This window comes from Theobroma cacao, chromosome 7 (assembly GCF_053813885.1).
Source record: "Theobroma cacao isolate CCN51 chromosome 7, ASM5381388v1, whole genome shotgun sequence".
Classification (NCBI taxonomy): Eukaryota; Viridiplantae; Streptophyta; class Magnoliopsida; order Malvales; family Malvaceae; genus Theobroma; species Theobroma cacao.
The window spans coordinates 8,439,437-8,463,725 of record NC_142645.1 but is presented as its reverse complement, the minus strand read 5'-3'; the positions used below and the strand labels follow the sequence as shown (position 1 = coordinate 8,463,725).

Below are 24,289 nucleotides of genomic sequence, written 5' to 3'. Positions count from 1 at the left end.
ATCAGCCAATTTAGTATTTTGCTTGCTTAAAATGATATTTTGTATAATACTAACGACTATGTTTTTCTTTTAACCTATCATCATGTCAAATCCTACAAAGCTTGAATATATAGCCCTTGATGTTACTCGCAAGAACTATCTATCTTTGATTCTGCATTTCATTTAGATGCTATAGGTCTTGGAGACACAATCAAAAAAGCAAAATAGCATCCAATCAGGATAAGGTAAAAGCAATGATTTTCTTCCGCCATCACCTCCATGAAAGAGTAAAAATTATTTATCTCACAGTAAAAGATATAGTCAATCTTTGAAAAATTTTAAAGGAAAGATATGACCCCAAAAAATAAAAATTCTATCAAAAGCTCATTATGATTTGATGCATCTGTGATTGCAATATTTTAAAACTGTAAGTGAGTATAACTCAATAATATTTAAAATTATTTCTAAACTAAAATTGTATGGAGAAAATGTGACTAATGCTAATATGTTAGTAAAAAGTTATATTATCTATTTTCAACGTCTCAAATGTGCTCTTACAACAGTAATGCCGTGAAAAAGGCTTTAAGAAATACTCTGAACTAATTTTATGTCTTCTTGTGGCTAAAAAAAATAATGAGCTATTGATGAAACATCATGAATATCGTCCAATTGGTTCTACTCCACTCCCTGAAGTGAATGCCACATCATTTTAAAATTATGGTCATGATTATGGTCATAATCATGAACGTGGAAGAGATCATCAAAATTTTTGCAATCGCGGTGGTTGCACTAATCATTATTTTGATAATAAGAACACATTTAACCGCCACAAGCGAATGAACAATAAAGAGATACAAGAAAAATATAAAAGTGGACAAAATAAAAAGAATATAAAAAATATCTGTTATTAATGTAGCATGAAAAACTTTTGGTCACGTACCTGTTGTACTCTAAAACATCTTATTGAACTTTATCAAGATAGAGAAAAAAAATATCGAAACAAATTTTGTTCAAAATGATAGCCAAGTTGATATAACACATTTGAATGTTGCTAATTTTTTTTGCCCATCCAAAAGGATAAATTGATTACCTGATTGGTGATGGAAATCACAAAAATGAAATTTCTTAAATAGTTTGTTGATGTGTTTTGATATAACTCTATTAGGAAGTTGGTATGTTTTAGTATAACTCTATTAAGAAGTTGGTGTGTTTTATCATTAGTCTATTAGGAAGATTTTTTTTACGTGTTTTAATAATAAATTTTATATTTAATGTTCTCTTATATCAACTTGTAAGTTTCTTATTAATAATTTTATTTTATTAAAGAAAAATATGGATATTTTATCTGATCGAATCCAAGATCAATGATGCAAATTTATATCTAGCAGACAATGCTACGACACAAATTATATTTAAAAACAAGAAATATTTTTTTCACTTGATAATGGAAAAAGCTAATGTCAATACAATATTAGGGAGTACAAGATTAATTGTAGGTTCCAGAAGAGCCAATGTTTTACTACCTTGAGGAACAAAGTTTATAATAGAAGATATATTTTCAACGTCTCAAAAAAATTTATTAAATTTTAAAGATATTCATTTAAATGGAAATCATATTGAAACAATAAACGAAAAAGACACTTAATATCTCTATATTATATTTATTATATCAAGTAAGAAATGGGTGTTGAAAATATTGAAACAAAAAACGAAAGAGACATTTAATACTTCTATATTACATTTGTTCTCTGATTTGTACTACACAAATATTAAAATTATTGAAATTTATATTATACTGAACCAGAAGTTTACTAATGATTTTAATATTCGGTGTCACCAATTGGACCATCTCAGATCAATAATGATGCAAAAAATTATTGAAAATTCATGTGGTCATCCATTGAAAAACCAAAAGATTTTCAATTTGATAAATTCTCATGTGTTGTTTGCTTTGAAGGTAATTTAGTTATAAGGCCATCATTAGCAAAAGTTCGGACTGAATCCTTTACATTTTTGAAATGTACTCAAGGTAATATATGTGAACCCATATATCCACATGTGGACCATTTAGATATTTTATGATTTTAATAGATGCATCAACTAAGTGGTCATATGTGTACTTATTATCAACTTACAAATTGGCACAAGATTAATTACTTGCCTAAACCATTCGTTTACGAATACATTTTCCTAATTATGTAATCAAGACTATTCGTCTTGATGATGTTAGTGAATTTATATATCAAGCCTTTAATGAATATTACATATTACTTGGAATAATTATTGAATAACCTGTTGCTCACGTTTATACATAAAAAAATCTAGTAGAATTGTTTATTAAATACTTCCAACTGATTGCAAGGTCATTACTTATGAAATCTAAACTCCTAATTTTTGTTTAAGGGCATGCCATTTTAGATACAACAACACTTGTACACATCAGGCCAATGAGTTATTATAAATTCTTCTTTATACAACTGGTTTATGATCAGAAACCAAATATTTTCCATTTAAGAATTCTTGAATGTGCAGTATATGTCTTAATTGTTCCACCACAATGCACAAAGATGGGTCCTCAAAAGATGTTAGAAATATATATTGGATACAAATCTCCATCTATAATTAAATATCTAGAACCATTAATAGGAGATTTATTCACGATAATATTTGCCAATTATCATTTTGATGAAATAATCTTATCAATATTAAGGGGAGAAAATAAGCAGTTGGAAAAAGAAATTTCTTGGAATGTGTTATCATTATCTAGTTTTGATTCTTACACAAATCAATGTAAACTTGAAGTTCAAAAGATAATTAATTTACAAAATATAGTAAATTAGTTGCTAGACATATTTACTAACTTAAAGAGAATAACTAAATCTCATATAATAACTATAAAAGCTCCTATTAGAATTGATGTCCTTATAAGACAAGGCAAGCCAAAAGCGTGAAAAACCAATCAATTCAAAAGATAAAATCCTCGAAAAAGAAAAAAAATAAATATACAAGATTGTCAAATAGAGGAAACAGAAACTTTAGAAGAGACCTCTGACATAATTAACAAAATTTTGAAAGAAATTCAGGTATATGAAATCATTGAAAATGAAGAGATCTCAATAAATTATGTTATAATGGGAAAAGGCATAACTGAAATAAAATAAACGTCGATGATATTTTTACATATAACGTAGCATTTAATATTATGAAAAAAATGAGGATCTTAAACCTACATTTGTTGAAAAATGTAGACATAGAAATGATTGGTCAATGTGAAAAGACGCAAACAGTGCAGAATTAAATTCACTTGCAAAACGTGAAATTTTTTAACTTGTATAACAAATGGTATAAAACTAGTGAGATATAAATTTGTATTTGTGTGAAAACAAAATAAGAAAAATTATATTGTGAGATATAAAGCATGGCTTATCGTATAAGGTTTTACCCAAAGACTTATATTGATTATGAAGAGACATATTCTTTTATAACGGATGCAATTACATTTCTATATTTAATTAGTCTGACAATACATGAAAAGATTTAAATGTGTCTAATGGATATAGTTATAGCCTATTTATATAACTCACTTGATGTCAATATCTATATGAAAATCCTTAAAGAATTTAAGTTGCTTTAAGCACACAATTCTTGGATTAAAGTAATTTTAATGCGTGTGGTATAATCTGACAATTCCACAAAAATGTCTCTAGTTAGATAACCATTAAGAAATGCTAATTTGACATCTAGGTGGTATATTTTCCATCCTTAGCTAACAAGGCACCAAGCATCCTGATGGTGTCATGTCTTGCCACAAGAACAAATGTTTCCATATAATCAACCTCATACACTTGAGCATACCCTTTAACAACTAGTCTGGCTTTGAACTTGTTCACTGAGCCATCATGATTGAGTTTTGTTTTGAATATCCACTCCAAACCAATCACATTCTTATCATCTGGTCTATCAACCAATAACCAAGTTCCATTCTTAGTGATCATATTCATTTAAGTATCGAATGTAGTTTTCCAGTTGCTGTCAAATTTGGCTTCTTTGACATTAGTAGGTTCTTAAATTGCCATGTTTCATCTTCTGTAGATATCATGTATTGATCTTGTACCTTTGACTACATTGTCATTTCTTTCATCTTCAATATCTGATAAATCATCATCATTTTCAATCTGCACATGATTTTCATCAAACATAACTACATTGTCTAAGCTCTCCACAATTCCACTTTTCTAATTCTAACTTTGCCTTTCACAAAAAACAATTTCTACTTATGAATATCTTCTTTAATTCAAGATCATAAAATCTATAGCCCTTAGATAATTCACTATAGCCAATATATGCAAAGCTAAGACAAATGTAGAATCAAACTTGGATCTCATTTCATTTGGAATTTTAGCAAAGCACACACAACCAAATGTTCTCAAATGAGAAACAGATGGTTTGTATTCATACCACATATCAAAAGCAATTTTCCAAGTTAGGACCTTGGTATATGTCTTATTTAGAATATAAATTGCAGTATTCACTACCTCAACCTAAAAATTCTTTGGTAATCCCATCTAATATAGCAAACAGCTCCCCATTTCTGCTAGTGTCTTATTTTTCCTCTTAGACTTACCATTCTGCTGAAGGTTGTAGGTGACAGTAAGCTAATGCTGAACTCCAAGGTCTGCTAGAAATTTCTTAAACTACCCTGCTATGTATTCAGCTCCATTGTCACTCCTTAATATTTTAATACTTAAACTGATGTAGTTTTTTTTTTTATAATTGGAGGATGAGATATTCGAACCCTACTCCCTAGGTAGGGGATTATGCACCAACCAATAAGCCAAATGCTTGGGTGCTCAGACTAATGTAGTTTTCAACTAGTGCCTTGAATTTTTTGAAATGAACCAAGTTTCTAACTTTTGTTTCATAAAGTAAACCTAATAGTGTCTTGAGAAATCATCAATAAATAGAATATAAAATCTACTACCACTCAAGGAAGAAGTCTTTATTCAGCCATTTATGTTAGTATGAATCAATTCTAACTTTTGAGAAGCTTTCCAATTACTTTCCTTAGGTAAAGGCTTTCTTGTCTATGTACCAGACTGACATGTTTGACATAGTTTGTTCGATTTAGTGATTTCTGGTAAGCCTTCAACAATTTCTTTTGAAGCCATGAGTGACAATGAATTGTAATTCACATGTCTTAACCTTCTGTGCCAAAGTTTAGATGCATCCTTTTCACTATAAAGAGCTAAATGTTCAGTTTTAGATAGGTTCAAAAGGTAAAAATTGTTTTTCATCTCATCTATAAACCACTCAACACCTAAGTGATAAAAAATAATGCAGTATTTACTCTTGAACAATAAGGCATGGTTACTATCTATCAGCTGACCTACACTTAATAAATTTTGATTGGTTTCAAGGACATAATGAACACTTGTGATGTAATTAGTACTTGATACAGTTTCTACAACCATAATACCAGTACTTACAATCTTCATGAACTCACCATTTCCTATTTTGACTCTAGATTCAAAACCAGTATCCAACTCAGTAAACAAAGTTTTGTTCCTAGTAAGGTGATGAGAACAAGCATTATTAATCAACCATATACTAGTTCTACTAGAGTCCTCACCTGTTTTAGCCATAAACAAGACTTCTTCAGCTTCTTCAATTTGTTCAGCTACAGCAGCTTGTCTCCCATTTTCTGATTTCTTAGCTTTACAAACCTTTTCAACATGTCCCATTTGTTGGCATGCCTTGCATTTAACATTAGGCTTATACTAATAATATTTTGCTATATGATTCCTCTTCTTATAGTTGGGGCAATTAAGGTATTTATCTGTTGATTTACCCTACTTGCCTTCACTAGTTTTGTTTCCTTTTGCTTTAGTCTTCTTAAAGTTGTTACCTTTGACTTTTAAACCCTTAGTTTTTGTTATTATGGCATTTTCAAGAAAATCTTCTCCTCTAAGAGCTCTCTTCTACTCTTGGGCTAGTAGAGCATTGATAAGCTCATTTACAAAAATCTTTGTTAAGTCCTTAGAGTCTTTAAAAAGGATATTTTAGATTCAAACCTCTCTAATGGACTTATTAGGAACTTGTTCACAACTCACCTCTAGGTTACATCTTCTTTTAGTAGTCTCAGCTAGTTGACAATCCTTAGAATTATGTCTACATATGCTTAAATTCCTTCTTCATTCTTTATCTTTAGAAACTCAAACTCCATTAATAGATTCAAAATCTGTATAATCTTGGTTTTGTCATTTTCGTAGAACTCTTCCCTCATAGTATCCTAAACAAGTTTTAGATCATTGAAGTTTATAATTCTAGCAAAAATGGTGTCAGAAATTGCAGATTGAAGACATGACAATGCCTTATACCTTTTAGCAACCTCTTTGTTATGTTGCTTAATTTGAGCCAGTGAAGGATTTGCATGCCTTTGTACTGGAATTTCTTTAGATTCAATGCCCTCTCAAAGATCAAAAGCTTTGAGATATGACCACATCTTCATTGCCTAAATTTGGTAGTTTGAGCTTGAGAAAATTAGTGGTGATGATGCAAAGAAGCTTGTAGTAGCCATTAATACTAAATTCTAATCAACAGATGAGTTTTCAAATATTGATTTGCAAAATAGTAAGTCCTTTAAAACTGATGCTTTGATACCATGAAGCAGTATTTTTCAAGAAAAAAAGTTTCTGAAAATAAACTCCATTGAAGAAACAAAGAACCAGAAAGACAGGAGAAGAAGAAAAAAAACTAGTGAATAGGAAGCAACCAACCTATAATTGTTGTATTTTCATTTATATACTCTCCAAAATATTAGCAAGCCCTTTAGATTTAGCCTTAGGAGACTAAATCAAGGTAAGTCGACTAAGCACAAAATACAATGTATTAGTTTTTGTGCAATAGCAATGGTAACAAACACAGAAAGAACAATTATGGCTGTTAAGCTTTTCAATAGAGGAATAAAACGACAGCACTGATGTGTGTACAAAAGAAATAAGAAGCATGAAAAATTGACACAAGGAAGTGCCGCATAACTAAAACACCCAAAACGACTTAAACATTTAACGTTTCACCATAACTAAAATTAAAAGAAGTAAAATGACATATTGGCCAGTGTTTAGACACTTAACATTAGACATAAGACAAACGACACTGTATACAGCCAAGCCTTCTTCAATCTTCAGTTATCAATTGAATCTCGCCATAACTATCTGCTACTGAAATCCAAATAAAGGGCCATTTTTTCAACAAGGTAGCCTCATCAGTTTCTGGGACTATAATGTCAACCTTCATCATGGGCTTATATCTGTTAGGGACTTGAGTTCCAACTTGCATGCACACTTCAACCACAGTTAGAGCCTTGCCATAAAATCTCTTTAATGTACCTTTTAAGGGAGGTCCCTTTGGGTCTCAAAAATGCCAAACATAATTTGATGGGAAAACTTTAGGAACTGTAGCATCCTATTAACCATGTTTCCCATCTCTCCACCGATGCTTAAATTCTTCACAAAGTTTAGCATTGTGACCCCATGGCCCTACATGGACCTCTAACCAATATCCTCATGCTTTTATAGTGTATTTCTTCATCAACTTTGTCACACTAAATCGAATAATCATGTGCATTCATTTTCTCTTAGGCAATGTGTGGAACATCTTCAAGTGGAGGAGGTGGAAATCGCCCACAAGCTCCAAAAGCGTTAAGATCAACAATTGAGGATGAGGATGGATCCATTGAGTGTCATGGCTAGAGATATCATTTTTTGTAAATTTATTAGTAAGATATTGTTCTTTTCCAACTCAAGACATTGACATCAAATTAAACATATAGTTCAATATCTGCGAGGAATACTAGACATGTGTTTATATTACTCAAATGTATCAAAATCAAATTTAATTAGTTATGCAAATGCAAAACAATTATCTGACCCATACAAGGCTCGATTGCAAATAGGTTGCTTATTCACATGTGGAGGTATGACTACTTCATAATATTTTGTAAAACAAACAATATTTGCTACTTCTTCTAACCTTGTAGAAATTTTGGCAATTTATGAAAGAAGTCGTGAATGTGGCGGGTTATGTTCTGTAACTTAACATATTTGAGGAACATGTGGGCTGTGAATGAAGAAAAAAATTCTAACAACTTATATGAGGATAATATTGCTTGTATAACATAATTAAAGGAAAGATACATTAAAGGCTATAGAACAAAACATATTTCACCAAAATTCTTCACTCATGATCTCCAAGAAAATGGTGATATCAGTGTTTAACAAATTTGTTCAAATAACAATCTAACAAATTTATTCATCAAAGCCCTTCCATTTGCAACATTTGAAAAGTTGGTATAAAATTTTAGAGAGCGTTGTTTTAAAACTCTTAAATAATATAGTCATTAAGGGAGTAAAATACGCACTGTATTCTTTTCCCTCATCAAGGTTTTTCCCATTAAGTTTTTCTTGAAAAGGTTTTTAATGAAACAGTATTTCAAAAGCATATTTTTGAAAAAAATTATGTACTCTTTTTCTTTCACTCGAATTTTTCCTATGAGATTTTTTTTTAGTAAGGTAATAACGAGGCATATATTTAATAACATAGATATTCAAGGGGGAGTAGTATGAATATTTATTTTGTTATATATAGCTAAATTTGAATGTAATTAGATTGGATTAAGATTAGGATTTAATTCATCCATCAAATCTCTTAGTATTATTTTTATTTTGTAAATTCTATCTAGTTAAGGGATTATTAATCTATAAATAGACCCCTCACTTCATTTGTAAATATACATTTGAATAAGATCTTCTTACTCTCTCTAAATACTTTCTCTAATAATTGTTTTTTCAAGTTATATTTCATAACAAATATGAAACAAATAAAATGATTCTCTCTATGCATAATAAATAAATTATAAAGAAAAAGTTATTCAAGCTCAGCAAACCCTAAAGCCAGCTGAAAATTATGCCTAATCTAGGCCCGAATAAGAGAATATAGATGCCCAAAAGTGTCAAAAGCATATTTGGCTTAGCTTTTTTTTAGTTTAAAAGCTATTATAAAGCTCTTATGAAAAATAATAACTTTTAAAATTAAGTTAAAACTATTTAATAAATTTACTTTTTATAAGCTTTTTTTTTTATAGATAAGCTGTTTGGCAAAATAACTTATATAAACTCTAATTTTTGTTAAAATGATTATAAAGGGTATTTAATAAATAACTTTCTATTAATCATAAATTTCTTTATTCAAAATAGAAAAAAAAGTTAACTTTCTTTTTTATCTATTTAAAATATATTTTTGAAAATATAAAAAGCATTTTTATATAACATAAAGTTTATAATTAATAATAAATCATAAAAAAAGTTTCACAAATAATTTATAAGTAACACATAATTTATAAATAACTCATAAATTAACGATAAGTTCCATATCATCTGTTAGATACTGTTAGCTTAAATGTGAAATTCATTATTAAAAAGTTCAGGGATTTTATAATTCCTATTGTCAAAGGAATTAAATTCTATTTTAATTTTTTTCTAGTATCTCCTATTGTTATATCAAAAAGAAAAATTTCTTCAAAATTGAGTTACCACAAACAGAGTACATATATTGACTTTTCAATTTTCATTTAATTTATCTCAACAACCATTAACCTGTTTGATTAATTATTTCAATAATAACAAATAAATATTACATATATTAGAAAAATATTAAAAACAAATAAACATCACATATTATTATATCAAACAATAAATTAAGATACATCAAACAATAAAGAGAGCTTTTAAAGCCCAAAAAAAACATAGAGAATAAAATGAAAAATAAAATAAAAAGAAAAAAAAATAATATCTGAATGCAGTTTTGAATTTTGAATCTTATTTTTTTTTAATTTTAATAAGAATAAAAAAAAACTTTAGAAGAATGATTTGCATAAAAGAAGAGAGGAGAGGGAGATCAATAGGGAGAGAAGGAGGGATTTTTTTATAGAAAAGATCTTTTCGAAAAAAAAATAACTTTCCTATGAAACTGATGTGTTTGTAAAAAAATGAAAAAAGAAAATTCCCATTACAAGTTTTTTAAGCTTTTTTTTTAGATTTTTTTTAAAAAATATTTTTTAAAAGTTTTTCATAAAATATTATTTAGTCTAACTTATGTTTTTAAAAAATAAATAAGTTAAAAATATATCAAATCAAATAGACACTAATAGCATGTTTGGTTGGGGGAATGGCTAAGCCATTCCCCCTTTATTCCCAAGGAATTTTTATTCCTTTGTTTGGTTGTAAAATGATTCAAGGAATAGCCATTCCTATGGAATGACTATTCTTCAAAATCCTTCAAAACCAAGGAATAGCTAATACCACCCTCCCCCATGGTATTAGCTATTTCATGGTTGAGAAATAAATTTAAAAATTAATAAAGACAAAAATACTCCTTACAAGTTTGAAAATTTACAACTTTATTAGTATAAAATATTATTTTTCTCTCTCTCCTCTTTCTCTCACTTGATTCCAATTTTTAATAAAATATTAATATTAAATTATAAATAAAATATTAATATTTAAATTATCAATTATTAATAAAATAAATTATAAATTATTCCTATTTAAAAAAAAAATAAATTAAAAATAAATAAACATAATATCATTTAAATTAGATAAACAATATTAATAATTAAATCATCAATTATTAATATTTAAATAAATTACCAATTATTAATATTTAAAAAATAAAATAAAAAATTAATCATAATAAAATTTAAATTAAATAAAATATTAATATTTAAATTATTTATTATTAATATTTTAAATAAATAATCAATTATTAATTTTTAAAAATAAAATAAAATAAAATAATTGATCATCATAATATTTAAATTAAATAAAATATTAATATTTTAAAAAATAAATAAATATTAATATTGAAATTATCAATTATTAATATTTTAAATAAATTATCAATTATTAATATTTTAAAAATAAAATAAAATAAAAATTAATCATAATAATATTTAAATTAAATAAATGTTAATATTTAAATGATTTATTATTAATATTTTAATTAAATTCTAGATTATTAATATTTAAAAAATCTAATAAAAATAAAATGTCACATAAATAATAAAAAGTATTTTTATCTTTTTATTTTCTATTCCTTTCTTATTCCAAAATTATTATTACCAACCAAACACTACAATAAGTCATAATAATTATTTCTGTTCTATTCCCTTTGTCATATCAAAGTAAGTAATAACTATTCTATTTTATTCCCACCTCATTCTATTCTCACATAATAACTATTCTATTCTATTCCTGTCTATTCCGCCAACCAAACGTATCATAAATGTTAGACAAAATATGGGCCTTAACAGGCTTCTTAGCCCATGATCAGCCACTACTTGATTTGTTTAACATTTTGACCGGACACACTCCTTTAGCTTGTCCAAGAATCCTCGGCTCCCGATTTTCGAAATCTATTTAAATACATAGGCGGGTAGCGAGGAAGGAACTGGGAAGGAAAATAACCCAAAAACCCCTTCAAAAACCCTTCAAAGAATTTTCATCAACAATGGATTTGGACCCGGAAGATGTTTTCAAGGATGAAGAAGACGGCTCAGACAACGAATTCTTCCAGGTTTCCTCTATTTTTCTGTTCTTTTCCGCTGTATTCTTCTGGATGGTAAAGAAATGGGAATTGTAGTGCTTTATTTTTGTCCTATTTTGCAGCAAAGTGCGAGCTCTAAAGAGTATGTCGTTTACTTGGTCGACGCTTCTCCCAAAATGTTCAACACTACCTGTCCTTGTGTAAGTTTTCTATATTATGTATATAAAAGGAAAAAAAAACCCATTTCCTTTTCAATCTCTTATCTTTCATTCTCTTAACATTTTATATATAAATAACTATACTCGATTGGGTTTTCTTTTGTTTTTAATCTCCTGGTTTAATATGGTGGTTAAATTGTTCGTCAATGGTTATATTATTTGGTTAACATGTGTTGCTTTTTTCTATTTGAAATGCAATGTGACTAGCAGTTCTTGAATTTTTATTTATCTTATTTGTTTAAATATTGACAGAAAGATCAAAAGGATGAAACTCATTTCCACCTCGCCGTCAGCTGTATTGCAGAATCACTCAAGACTCAAATCATTAGTAGATCATACGATGAAGTTGCAATTTGCTTCTTTAACACTGTAAGATTCAATTCTAGCTAACTCTGCCATTTAGCGGACATTAATTACTATTTTATTTGCTGTAGTTAGAACCTCTACTCCTTTTATAGGAAAAAGGCAGAGCAGGGCTTTCACTTAGGGCATAGCGTTAAGAATTTTGATTTTGATTTCTAGGAAGAATTGCGCAGTTACAGCTAACAATTGGCAATGCATGCGACTTTAGCACATTATACTTTTTTCTATACATGCCAAAGGGTAAAGCAGAAGAATAAATAAAGAAGATTCCATGTTCTACAATGACCTTAGTTTGTATTTTAACTGATTCAATGTGGTAGGAAGATACATGATTTTAGTAGCATACAGAAGCATTTCCAAAATATAATCATGCCTTGTCATTGTTTAGTTGGAAAAATGCAGGCTTGGATACCTATTATATCACTTGCTTCAAAATAGGATCTGGGGCAATTGTCCCATCTTCTTGGCTTTGAGGTACCAGTAACTATTTTAAAAATTCTGGCATTTGGCTTGAAGATGCACCTTGTCTATACTATTTCATGCACGGATAGTGATGAGCAATAGCAGAATTCCTTACAACTCTCACTTAAACAAAGTTAAAAAATAAGAAATGCAAGTTTTTGTCATCCAATAGGACAAATACTAATACCTTACTTGAATCAGTTAAGATCAGATCTCATTATCAAAGTCTGATTGTTTGGTCTGATATTGCAAAACCATTCATAAACAGTTGCATAAGTGATGAATGCTAGAACCGGATCTAAATGTTGTTAGATAAGTGGCCTGTAATATGAGGACTAGTTATGAACCTAGTAATTAAAGCTCAAGTTCCCATCAACTGATGATTATATCAATAACAAATCAGGTAGTCAAGAAGTGATTTTCCTAGGACAGGTTATTTTTCTGTCAACTCTCCTGCCGCTTTCGTTTATTTTTCTCTTCCCTTTTAACATGAACTGTTATCTATGAATATACTAGAGGAGATGACTAAGTTTTTTAAGGGTAAAGTTTTAAAATCCTTGCTTTCATCCGACTCCCCTCATATTCCCCAAGATTTGAACAGGTAAAGTATCTTTTGTATGTACCCCTTGTTTAATGTTGTTAATCTGTCATTCTTTATTTTGGTCTAGCCTAAGTTACATCTTTGTCTGTGTCTATCCTACAATGAGGTTATGGTCATATTAGCTGCTCGTACTAGTCAATAGTTTGCTAGAATGTAGGATAACTCCTCTTAGTTGGTTTTCGTATTGTCTGCTATATGCTCATCATGTGTGCTGCCTATGATATAGTTTCTTACCATCTTTGTTTTCTGAATGCAGAGGGAAAAGAAGAATTTGCAGGATTTAAATGGTGTTTTTGTTTTTAGTGTTGCTGAAAGGGAGCACCTAGACAGGCCAACAGCAAGACTTATAAAAGAATTTGACTGTTTACAAGGTAAATTTTGTTCAAAATGAATTTGTGTTTTATGGAGATCAATGATGAAAATCTGATTCTAAGCATGGGTCTGCCGTCTTTGACTCTGCATTGTTTCTACAATACCTTAAACCGATGTTTAAAGTACTAGATTTTTAAAGTTCACTACATTTTAATTTGATTCAGTGAATGTGATCTTTTATATTAAAAATTTGTAGTTACAAAATTTTAAGTCACCAACATACATCTTGTTATGAGCTAGTGCAGAATCATTTATGAGAGAAATTGGGAGTCAGTATGGTATTGTGCCTGGATCTCGGGAGAATTCTCTTTACAATGCTCTCTGGGTTGCCCAAGCTCTTCTCCGTAAAGGGTATGCTTACCTTTTGGATTTTTCATATGACTAAGCATGGAATTTTTTTCTTCTTTTGTTTCCCAAGGTTCCTGTGTCTGGCTTTGTAATTTTTGACAGCACAACTCTTTCAGGTCTATTAAGACAGCTGATAAGAGGATTCTTCTCTTTACTAATGAAGATGATCCTTTTGGAGGTCTCCAGGGTGCTGCAAAAGCAGATATGACAAGAACTTCATTGCAGCGAGCTAAAGTAAAATAAATATAAGTTGCATATGCTTTACGATTCAGTGTTCCATGAATGCAATTTATCAAACAGAATTTCATTACCAGATTATGTCATCAGCATTCTTCTTTACCTCTCTTGTTTTTTCTTTACAGGATGCACAAGATCTTGGAATCTCAATTGAACTTCTCCCCTTGAGTTGTCCAGATGAGGAGTTTAATGTTAAAGTTTTCTATGCTGTATGTTTATTCTTTCATGTTGTGTTTTCTTGTGCAGATTCCATGGCTGATTATATGTATTTGTGTCAGTTACCAATCTTTATGTCTTTCAGGATTTGCTTGGTTTAGATGGTGAAGACCTTGTTCAATTTATGCCTTCTGCTGGCCAGAAGTATGTATTTATGGTCTTATATATTTACCTTATCTCTTTTGTGCAATCACTTATATCTGTTAGGCATTATACTTTTAAGTGAATGAACCAGCTATGTCCACAAATCTGACATTGTTTGAATAAAATAATTTTCTGAGTTGTGCAATCAGTTTCACTCATATTACATTTGAGTTGGAAATTGAAAGCATGTTGTTAAGCACTGTTTATGAACTCTTTCCTCATGAATAGAACTAATATTAACTTTCAATGGATATTTCTAAATTTAATAATCTTTATTGATTTTTTTCTGGGCCACCAGTTTTTTAATGAAGCAAAGATATACCTGGGAACAGGTTCACTGCTAAAAGATCTATATCTAAGTACATTCACAATTCATCTAGTTTCAACATTTCCATTTTATGAAATTGCCCATAATCTAATTTCAGATTGGAAGATATGAAAGATCAACTGAGGAAGCGTATGTTCACAAGGAGGATTATTAGAAGGATCACATTTGATATCACCAATGGATTGTCAATTCAGCTGAATACTTATGCCTTAATTCGTCCAGCTGTTCCAGGTAGACAGTACTCCATGTTCTAATTAAACTTTGGATATCACCTAGTACCATACTTCATAACTTTTTTTTCCCTATATTCCTAGGGGCAATTACATGGCTTGATTCTGTCACTAATCTTCCTTTAAAGGTAACTACAAGTTGTTCTTTATGTCTCAGGAGTGCATAGGCTCTTATATTTGGTAATTCTGAAAAGGTTCATGCTGTGTGACAACCGAAAATGATTATTTATACAACTATAAACATCAGTGATCTAATTTGGAATGCTTCTCTATTTTAAGCTTTTATATTCTTGACATTCCAACCTTTTCTCCCACTTACAAATTTTTTACATATTTCTGTCTGTCTCTCACTATCCTGCCCCACCCGTCCTTTTTTCTTGGGATATCTGTGACTGATTTTAGTTAAAAGATTTTTCACAATTTAGGATGTGACATGTTGATACATTTTAGCATATTAGACAGTGCTTGTTTTGCTTTATACATGTATTATGGAGTAAGATATCATTGTAGAGTTTTGTATGCATGATTTATATTTTTCTCAATGGAGCTAGAAGAGACAGTGGGCTATTAAGCAGTGTAATTTGATAAATGGTTTTTGTGGTATCATTTTCCTTGATGAAATCCTTGCTTCTCTGTATTGTGAGATATTTTAATGAGGGTAAGGTAAAAAGAAATGTGATCAAGAAGTTTACTGCTTGTTTAGCATTTGTGATTTTTATTTATTTTTCCATATGTGGAAGTGAAGCTGTAGTTATACATTTGAAGTTTGATTATTTAATGATATGGTGCAGATTGAAAGATCTTTGATCTGTGAGGATACTGGTGCATTGATTCAGGAACCTCCTAAACGCTTTCAGCCCTATAGAAAGTAAGCACAGCTATCATCCATAGTTTTTCATCTGATAAAATTGGGAAAGAGATTATGCGTGTAAATTATTGAAAACTCCATGCATATGGCCAGTTATGTGTAAAATATTAGTCACTTATTGGATATTGGTCTCAATAGTGGATTCGGTATATTGTGACATTGTGTTTCTTTTCTCAAGGAAAATCGATAATGTAAAGTTTTCCTTTTCCTCATTTATTAGAATTATCTCTGATATTGGGATGATTCTTGGGGACAATTTTATTCAAGAGGCAATACAAGATATTTTTTATATTTTCTTTAATAAAGACCAAAAACCTTTTTCTAATAGAAAATAATTCATCAAAAGGGTAAAGGTAAAAATGTTATTTCTGTTAATTGCTCATATCTGTGATGCATATTATGGGGCAGACATGGCAGCTTACGTCCTTGATTGATGAAAGAAGTTTTCCAATGTACAGTATCTTCCTGTCACTGTGATGGTTGTGTTGTTGGTCCATCAGGGCCAATAAAAAAAGTTCTCTAATTTAGAAGGAACTTCCAGTCATGATGATGTTTGGGTTATTGATTCATCAGGGAATCACATAGTTTTTGTCTTTAAGACATGCATTTGAAACCTTTCCATATGTTATATTTGTTAATATTTCAGTTTAGTTTTCTATAATTTTTTCCTAATCAACCCCCCCGCACGAACCTGCTTTACAGTGAGAATGTCAAGTTCTCGATGGATGAAATATCTGAAATGAAAGGAATATCAACAGGATGCCTTCGTCTTCTTGGATTCAAGCCATTAAGTTGCTTAAAAGATTATCACAACTTGAGGCCATCGACGTTTGTGTATCCTAGTGACCAGGTTTGTTTAGTATTTCCTCATATGATATAGACGTTTATTTTCTTCAATTTTTTGCATCTTCTTTGATCTTGATCTTGTAGATTTTCCTATGTCAAAACTTATTTGTTTTTCAGATGTCTTTCTTTCTCAGTTATTGAAATTAAGAAAGGGAATTGTAATGTACTACAATCATTTTACGTGAATGATAATTTTGATTAGGACTACTTTCTTAAGACATAGAATACAAGTTTAGTGGAAGTACAATTGTATGTCTATTACTTGTTTTATTTTTTCTTTCGAAACTTATTGAACTATGCTGCAGTCATGAGAAAAAGAAAAATGAGTTAACTTTAGAGATGGCAGATGCATTTGCTTTCTTGCTTGTGCAAAAATATATGTTGCTGAGATAGTTAATATTTTTGTTATGAGTGTTGATCCTTTCTCTATCCATCTGGCTGACCTTCAATAAACACCCACCTCTCCTCCTGGAAGATATCATTGTAGAGTTTTGAATGCAACAGTAATCAAGAGAGTTTTAAAAGAACCTATAAAAATTCCTTGTATAATAGTGGCCCAAGCTCCTTTGCCTCATTCAAATGTAAGGTGTCACCTCTGAGTCCTTACCATTCTGATAACCTCCTGGGTTGTTTTATTGAAGACATCCTCAAATGAGGACCGAAGATCACAATACGTATTCCTTATAAGGCATATTAACAACATCTGAGAACATATTATTGAACCATGGGTGGTCCAAGCTCAACTCAATTTTTATGCAGGTCTATGTGTCTTTCTAGTTGGCCTTTTGGTATTTGATTGAGGTTAAATTACCATCTTAAGAGGCCAAAATCAATCTGTTCATATTCAGCTTAGTTGCAGCAGATGATGTTGTATCATGGTTAATCACTGATATTATGATGTGGATACACCTATGCAGGCCGCTGTTTGTTACTTAGTGTCCTTAGGTTTAATGAACCTCCATATCTTTTTTTTTAGAATTACTAAACTTTTTCTGGTTGTCCAATATAGGAAGTGGTTGGTAGCACCTGCATTTTCATTGCCTTGTACAGATCTATGCTACGGCTCAAGCGGTTAGTTCTTTGCAACTCACCTTTTATGTGCTGGTCTACTGTTATTCTTCAAACTAAACTACTAAAGGTGTCATGAGCATTGTTCTCGTTGTGAGATATAACATATGATTTAATGTAATATGGTGTTTTTCTCATCTCAGTGAACATTAGTAATTCTTAAATTGGATTTCAGGAATTCTTTTCTGCATGTGTAGTATCCTTTATAGATTTTGTCATTTTGATCATCACATTGCACATGGTTACTAGTCATCTCATGGGTTCTCATTTGCAAGGATAAGGAGACGAAGGGATAACTTCAAAAGTTTCTTGTAATGGATGACTGAAGTAAATCTGAGGCAATGAAATGATTGAGAGGAAATGGAAATTAAAACCATTTGCCAGTTTTCTTTCACTTTTTGTGTTCAGTTTTCGAGAAAATACCACTTACTATGCAGCATGCTCCCATACAAAAGCATTTCCTTCAACCATTCCAACTGTAAAAAAGGAAAGTTTTTATGACTTGCCTAATTTTTTGTAGATAAAACTTTTTCAAGAATAATATATTCTTTTTCTTTTACTTCGCTTCTTCAAAGTGTTTATTTCTTGCGACACTTTATGGACAACCAAACAGAATCTTAAGTGGCAGATGTCATGTTGAAAATGTACATTTAAATCTAGTTTTTTCTTTATCATCATGTTCATTATAGCTGACCTAATTGACTACATTGACTAAATCACCAAATTTTTATGAAAAATATTAGTCTAGGTGATAACACCTAAGAAACCTTATATTCTCCTTTTCTCTTTGTTGCTTTCTGATGAATAAGTGTTGTATATATTTGCCTGGAATAGTATGCAAATCTCTATTAAGTTGGTCTTCTGGACAGGAACAAAGCATGTGGTAATGATTGTGTTTGGTTGTTGATTGGTTTGCATTGATATTTTGATCAAAGCCTGGCTTTATTATGATTACTTCCATAATTCTGATATTGAATGGTATTTAAAGTTAAGCTCTCAGTTAACACATTACAAATAATGGTGAATATGTAGTGGGTGTGTTTGTGTCATTGCAGTTTTGCAGTTGCATTTTATGGGAGCTCATCTCATCCTCAATTGGTTGCCTTAGTTGCGCAAGTAAGTTACTTTTGCACTTTCAACTAAATTATTACCTTGATGCATCTGGCCTTGTTATTAATGTGAGGTCTGTTTTTGGGAAATTATACTTTGCTGGTTGTCTTGTTTTGTGTTGTCAACTTGTTACTTCTCTCTGTTTTCCCTTATATTAAAATGCCAACGTAATAGAAGCACCTTGGTGGACTTAAGCTCTCTGATGTATGACTCAAATCCTTCAGCTTTTCGGTTCTCAACAGTGGGAAATATGATACAGAAATGTGATGGAAATTGAAAGCTTCTATCACAAGTTGTAAGAGTTTTAAGCTTTGTAACTTGATATGCCATATAAAGGAAGGTGCTAGCTAGCTGTTCTGTTAAAGTCCTTTGGTTGTTGTATGGAGTTTGAATTGAATCTCTGCTTGACCAAGGTTGAGGGAAAGAAATTCTTAAGGGAAGGGGATGGACAGAAGGCTGCTCAAACATTTCTGTTTGAAACTGAACAAACTGTGTCATTTTGATTGAGTAGACTAAGTGGTATGCATAAATCAGAGCAGAACTTCAATGTTGTATCATTAATTGATTTAGGATTATCATGATGTTAAAATATCCAAACTCATTAGGGAAACTTGAAGGCATCATTGTATCTTTGTGTCGTTATTAATTGCTTGCTGATGACCTGCATTTCCCACTGAATCTTGGCGCAGAGGTGCTGTACATCAAAGGACTCTATGAAAGAATAATGCACATTATTGATGCATTTGAAATTGTTTACCTGTTCTTGGCATGTATAAACATAGTCTGGACGAGGTTTAGTAAGCTACATGTGCTTATATGTTATGCAGTTTGTTTTACTTCCTCACGTGTGTAAAGCAATTAAATTTGGTTATGCAGTTTGTTTTACTTCCTCACGTGTGTAAAGCAATTAAATTTGGTTTGCGAGAAACTTGGAGGAAAGTACTTTGCCTTTCTCATTGATCATGTTGTAAAAATGACAATTCGAATTGCATATTATGCTAGTTGAATCAAAACATGAGTCAAATTTTTTGCCTCATGTTTATGTTTATGTAGACAATTTTGAAAAAGCTTATCAATCTTCTTGAAACTTCACAGGATGAGATTGCTAAAGCTGGTGTTCAGATTGAGCCGCCAGGAATGCACATGATATACCTTCCGTACTCTGATGACATCAGAGATGTTGAAGAGGCAAGGAAATATTCATGAGTTTATGCAAAAAGATTTTCAAGTCATGTTATCACTGATAACATTGGTGATGTTTCACAGATTTTTCCAGATACAGATGATGATGCACCTCGAGCGGATGAGGATCAAATTCAGAAAGCTGCTGCTTTAATAAAACGTATTGACATGAGGGATTTCTCAGTTTCCCAATTTGCTAACCCTGGTAAGTTGTCATGTTAAATACTTAAACACTGTAATTCAATTGCTTAGGCATTCATAACTGGTGTTATTTCAGTTATGAAAATTAATGAATCATTAAATAGCGCTTTATTGTATAATGACATATGTTTGTATTTGTGAGCTTTAGATTTGGCCAGAAATTTTAGAATGGTTTCAAGTGTGTGAAAAGTATTATTTCCTTTCAATATGATTGAACTTTTGTTTGAAATTGAGACCATGAGCCTGTACAATGATCATAAACATACATCACTTGCTCTGGAGTCATATCAGGGAACCAAAATTAGTTTGTATACAGAATATAAAAACATATGGGTACAAGGTTAAACCTGTGATTTGATATAGTGTCAGTTGTTTGCATATTCTTCTTTACTTACAAGTTTATCCATTTATTACAGCTTGCCAAATAGTATCAGTTTCCATGTTTTCAAGCAATATGGGTGCTTTTTAGGTTTGATTATAATGATCTCTGAGGTGTAAACTACTTTTTCGTTTAATTCTGTGTCTATTTTTACATCCATTAAAGTGTAGTGTCAAGTTGACTAAATCTCGTTCTTGCTTTAAACTTTTTTGACTCCATGATTATGTCTTGATATATCTTTGCAGCCTTGCAGAGACATTATGCTGTACTGCAGGCTCTAGCTCTAGAAGAAGATGATATTCCAGAGACCGTTGATGAGACACTACCTGATGAGGAAGGTTTGGCTAGGTAATAAAAATGTGGCTTGTCATCTTCAAATGCTTCCATCCTTTTCTGGTCTTTTGTAGAATCTTTCAACATATCAACTGGTCATTGTGAGGTGATTTGTTTTACACAGACCAGCAGTTGTCAAGGCAATAGAAGAATTCAAGCTTTCTGTCTATGGGGACAACTATGATGAGGAAAGGGACTTTTTGGGTAAAGGAAAAGTGGGTGAGGCCTCTAGGAAGCGTAAAACAATTGTGGAAAATGCAGTTAAGGAGTCTGCAAATTATGATTGGGCTGACCTTGCAGAAAATGGGCAGGTGAAATTAAGTGTTTTGGCTGTGTTTCAATATGCTTGTAATTTCTCTTAGTCATAAAACGGATTCTCTTGAACTAAATTTGACAGAGAAATTGTACAAATTAGAATTTGTGGCTAGGCTAAATTTGTTCAATTAAATGCTATTTCAGAGTAAAAAACAGAACTTCTAGCTGTCACGATATTTCATTCCTCAAGTTTTTTAAAAAGCCATGTCATAATTTTCCTAGCATCTTAGCATTCTGTTTACCTAGAGAAAGAGGGCTTACAGAAAAAGAATTTATAGGCTTCTTGAGACATTTTTCTGCTGGAAATCTGGACTAGGAGAAATATTCTAAGTTGGGTTTCTGATTCTTTTCTTTTTATTTTTCCTGACTTTGGAACTGATGTGGTATGAAACCTTGATATTTTTGTAGTCAGTAGTCCTTACTTTAAAGAGAAAATTGAAACCTCGGGTCTCAATCCCAGTGCAGCATGATTGCTGCTAATTGGGGTATTGAAATGGCTACACTGTCTATTCTTAGGAAGTCTATCTCACTTGTCGATTCCACGTTTTGCAGTTGAAGGATTTAACGGTAGCAGCTTTGAAAACTTACTTGAGTGCACACAACCTTCCTGTCACCGGAAAGAAGGAAGCTTTGATCAGCAGGATTTTAACCCGCATGGGTAAATGAGCAAAGTTGAAGCTGATGAAAAAAATCAAAGACTGGTATTGGATATTGCCATAATGTCCCAGTGATTGCGGCATATTATAGGCCTCCCATTGTTATGCTAAAATTAGCTTGGCATTGCATGATGCAACTGTATTTTTCAAGGCTAAGTATCCCTTTTTGCCTAAAGCTTTATTGGACAGTAGGGTCAGCAATATATGTTCTTGATCGTCCCTGCAAAACTAAGACGAGCTTTCGCGCATTCTAGGTTTTTTTGGCATATCAGAATTTGGTTTCCGATGCTGCCTTGTTGTTCTTACAGAGTATGGACAATGCACATCAACTAGTCTAAGTATCCATAATCCATTTGTATATATATTGGAAAAATTTTGCATCTGGAAATGAAAATGGCATTCATCTGCTAGTTTCTTCCTGGTTTCTTCTAGGAAGATAAGACCATGATGTTGAGCCTATGTTAGAAAGTGCAATCAGGTATGGGGTTTATTGGTGAAACCATATCTTTTATGTGTGTGTGTGCATGCAGGCATGTGAAATATTTATGTATGCTTTCAAACCCGTGCAATGCATGGGAATTCAATTATATTATCAATAATTTCATTTAGAAAATTAAATTATTAAATTTTATAAAGAAACCATAATTTAAACCTCAAAATCTTTTATTTGGTTTATCTCAATCAAGTGAAGAAAAGAATTAAAAATTAGATACTGAAGATAAATATGTAACTTTATCTTATTTAAAAATTTATAAAAAACTAAGTACATGTCATGTATCTCTAATTAGATTCTTTTAAAAATTAAATTTGGTTCCATTGGTTATGCCATGCTCTGCTGGGTTTTCATTTAGAATATCATTCCACTTTTAATGGGGTTTTTTTATAATAAGTTTTCACTTATTTTTCACATTCCTTTAGCTGAATTCTTCCACAAGAAATTAAAAAATATCCCTTATTACATTATATTTTTCAAATCTCCACAAATAAAGGATAATATTTGAATGATCAAACAATTTTAAATAAAGTATAGTTAAACCATATTTAATCCCGTAAATCATGCTTCGTAGAAAATCAATGTTTCTTCTAACTAAATATTTCAAATTAAATCAAGTTCATTAATTAGAAGACACATGACACTTATTTAAACTATTCATATTAGAAAGATAGACTATGACAAAAAATAATTCCTTTGTAGTCAAAGCTTTTGTCTCTTATACATTACAGTAGATATTGAAAATAACTGCTATTCTTAGTTTATCAAATATAATTGTATAACATACTTTTTTTTAAAAAAAATCTATCCCTGTTGCAGTTTAGAACCTTTTCACAAGTTAATTTGAAGAGTTTGGAGACCTTATCAAAGTCAGTATACTGATTGATTTTCTCCTATTATTAGTTGGTGTTAAAATTTAAAACAGTTAATGATTGTAAAAGCCAATGGTGCCCAATTGGGACATCTCCATCAGCATTCTGTTTGTAGATCAAAGTGTGGAGTGACCCATGATGATTCAAATTTCCTCCAAAGGTAGGCACCTCCATGAATTGGCAAAGATGAATCTGATGACTAAAGACTAATCTCTCTCTCATTCTTTCTTTTGCTTCTTTTCAACATAACAGCAAGTGGGATAAGTTTAGTCATTGGAATAATATATAAAATAATATATATATATATATATATATATATAGATAGCACCCAGTTTTGGCATTTAGTTTTTGAATTTTAGGGTAGAAATTGCAGTTGACGTTGACCCACAATGGAAGGTTGTTCGTTCGTGGTACATCAACTATATTTTGAATGAGACTTCAAAGAATGAAAACAGTCCAATCACTATTAATGAATGTCCAATGGATTATTATTTTATTTATTTTTTACATAAAATCTTTAAACTTCACAAATGGGATTAAAAGATTGCTATAAATCACATTAAAATATATTTAAAAAAAATAATAAATTAATTTTGTAAATAAAAATATATATGACAATATTCATAATATAATCTCTCATCTTCCTATTGGCATCATGATGAATTTGTGTTCATCTTTCTCTCTCTCTCTCTGTTAAATTTTAATTAGTAATTTTTGCATCCTCTCTTTCCTTTGTTAACGCAATAAGGATTCTCCATTTGTCTATGTCTAAGACTCAAATAGATTAAAAGATTATATATTATAATAAGAGTTTAAATTTAACATATTGATAACATATAATTTCTATATACACAGTTAGGTTTTCAG

At 30.7% G+C, this 24,289-nt stretch overlaps 1 protein-coding gene across 1 annotated transcript; it reads left to right on the top strand.

The window, feature by feature from the left end:
* Window positions 1-11,421: 11,421 nt before the first annotated feature.
* Window positions 11,422-22,513, top strand: KU70 (ATP-dependent DNA helicase 2 subunit Ku70-like protein). The gene is made up of 19 exons (XM_007021813.3): window positions 11,422-11,610; window positions 11,703-11,780; window positions 12,051-12,167; window positions 13,481-13,595; window positions 13,842-13,947; window positions 14,061-14,178; window positions 14,307-14,390; window positions 14,483-14,541; window positions 14,967-15,100; window positions 15,184-15,227; window positions 15,891-15,967; window positions 16,670-16,817; window positions 17,823-17,884; window positions 18,937-18,997; window positions 20,087-20,179; window positions 20,258-20,378; window positions 20,999-21,101; window positions 21,211-21,397; window positions 21,954-22,513. Exons 1-19 carry the CDS (start codon window positions 11,545-11,547, stop codon window positions 22,065-22,067), a joined length of 1,887 nt encoding a protein of 628 aa, XP_007021875.3. The 5' UTR covers window positions 11,422-11,544; the 3' UTR covers window positions 22,068-22,513.
* Window positions 22,514-24,289: the final 1,776 nt, after the last annotated feature.

Bases quoted from the DNA above. Each gene is read 5' to 3' on its own strand.
- KU70 (XM_007021813.3), top strand. From the start codon at position 11,545: ATGGATTTGGACCCGGAAGATGTTTTCAAGGATGAAGAAGACGGCTCA. The intron at 14,391-14,482 runs GTATGTTTATTC...TATGTCTTTCAG, and splicing joins ATGTTAAAGTTTTCTATGCT to GATTTGCTTGGTTTAGATGG. The intron at 21,102-21,210 runs GTAATAAAAATG...TGTTTTACACAG, and splicing joins GATGAGGAAGGTTTGGCTAG to ACCAGCAGTTGTCAAGGCAA.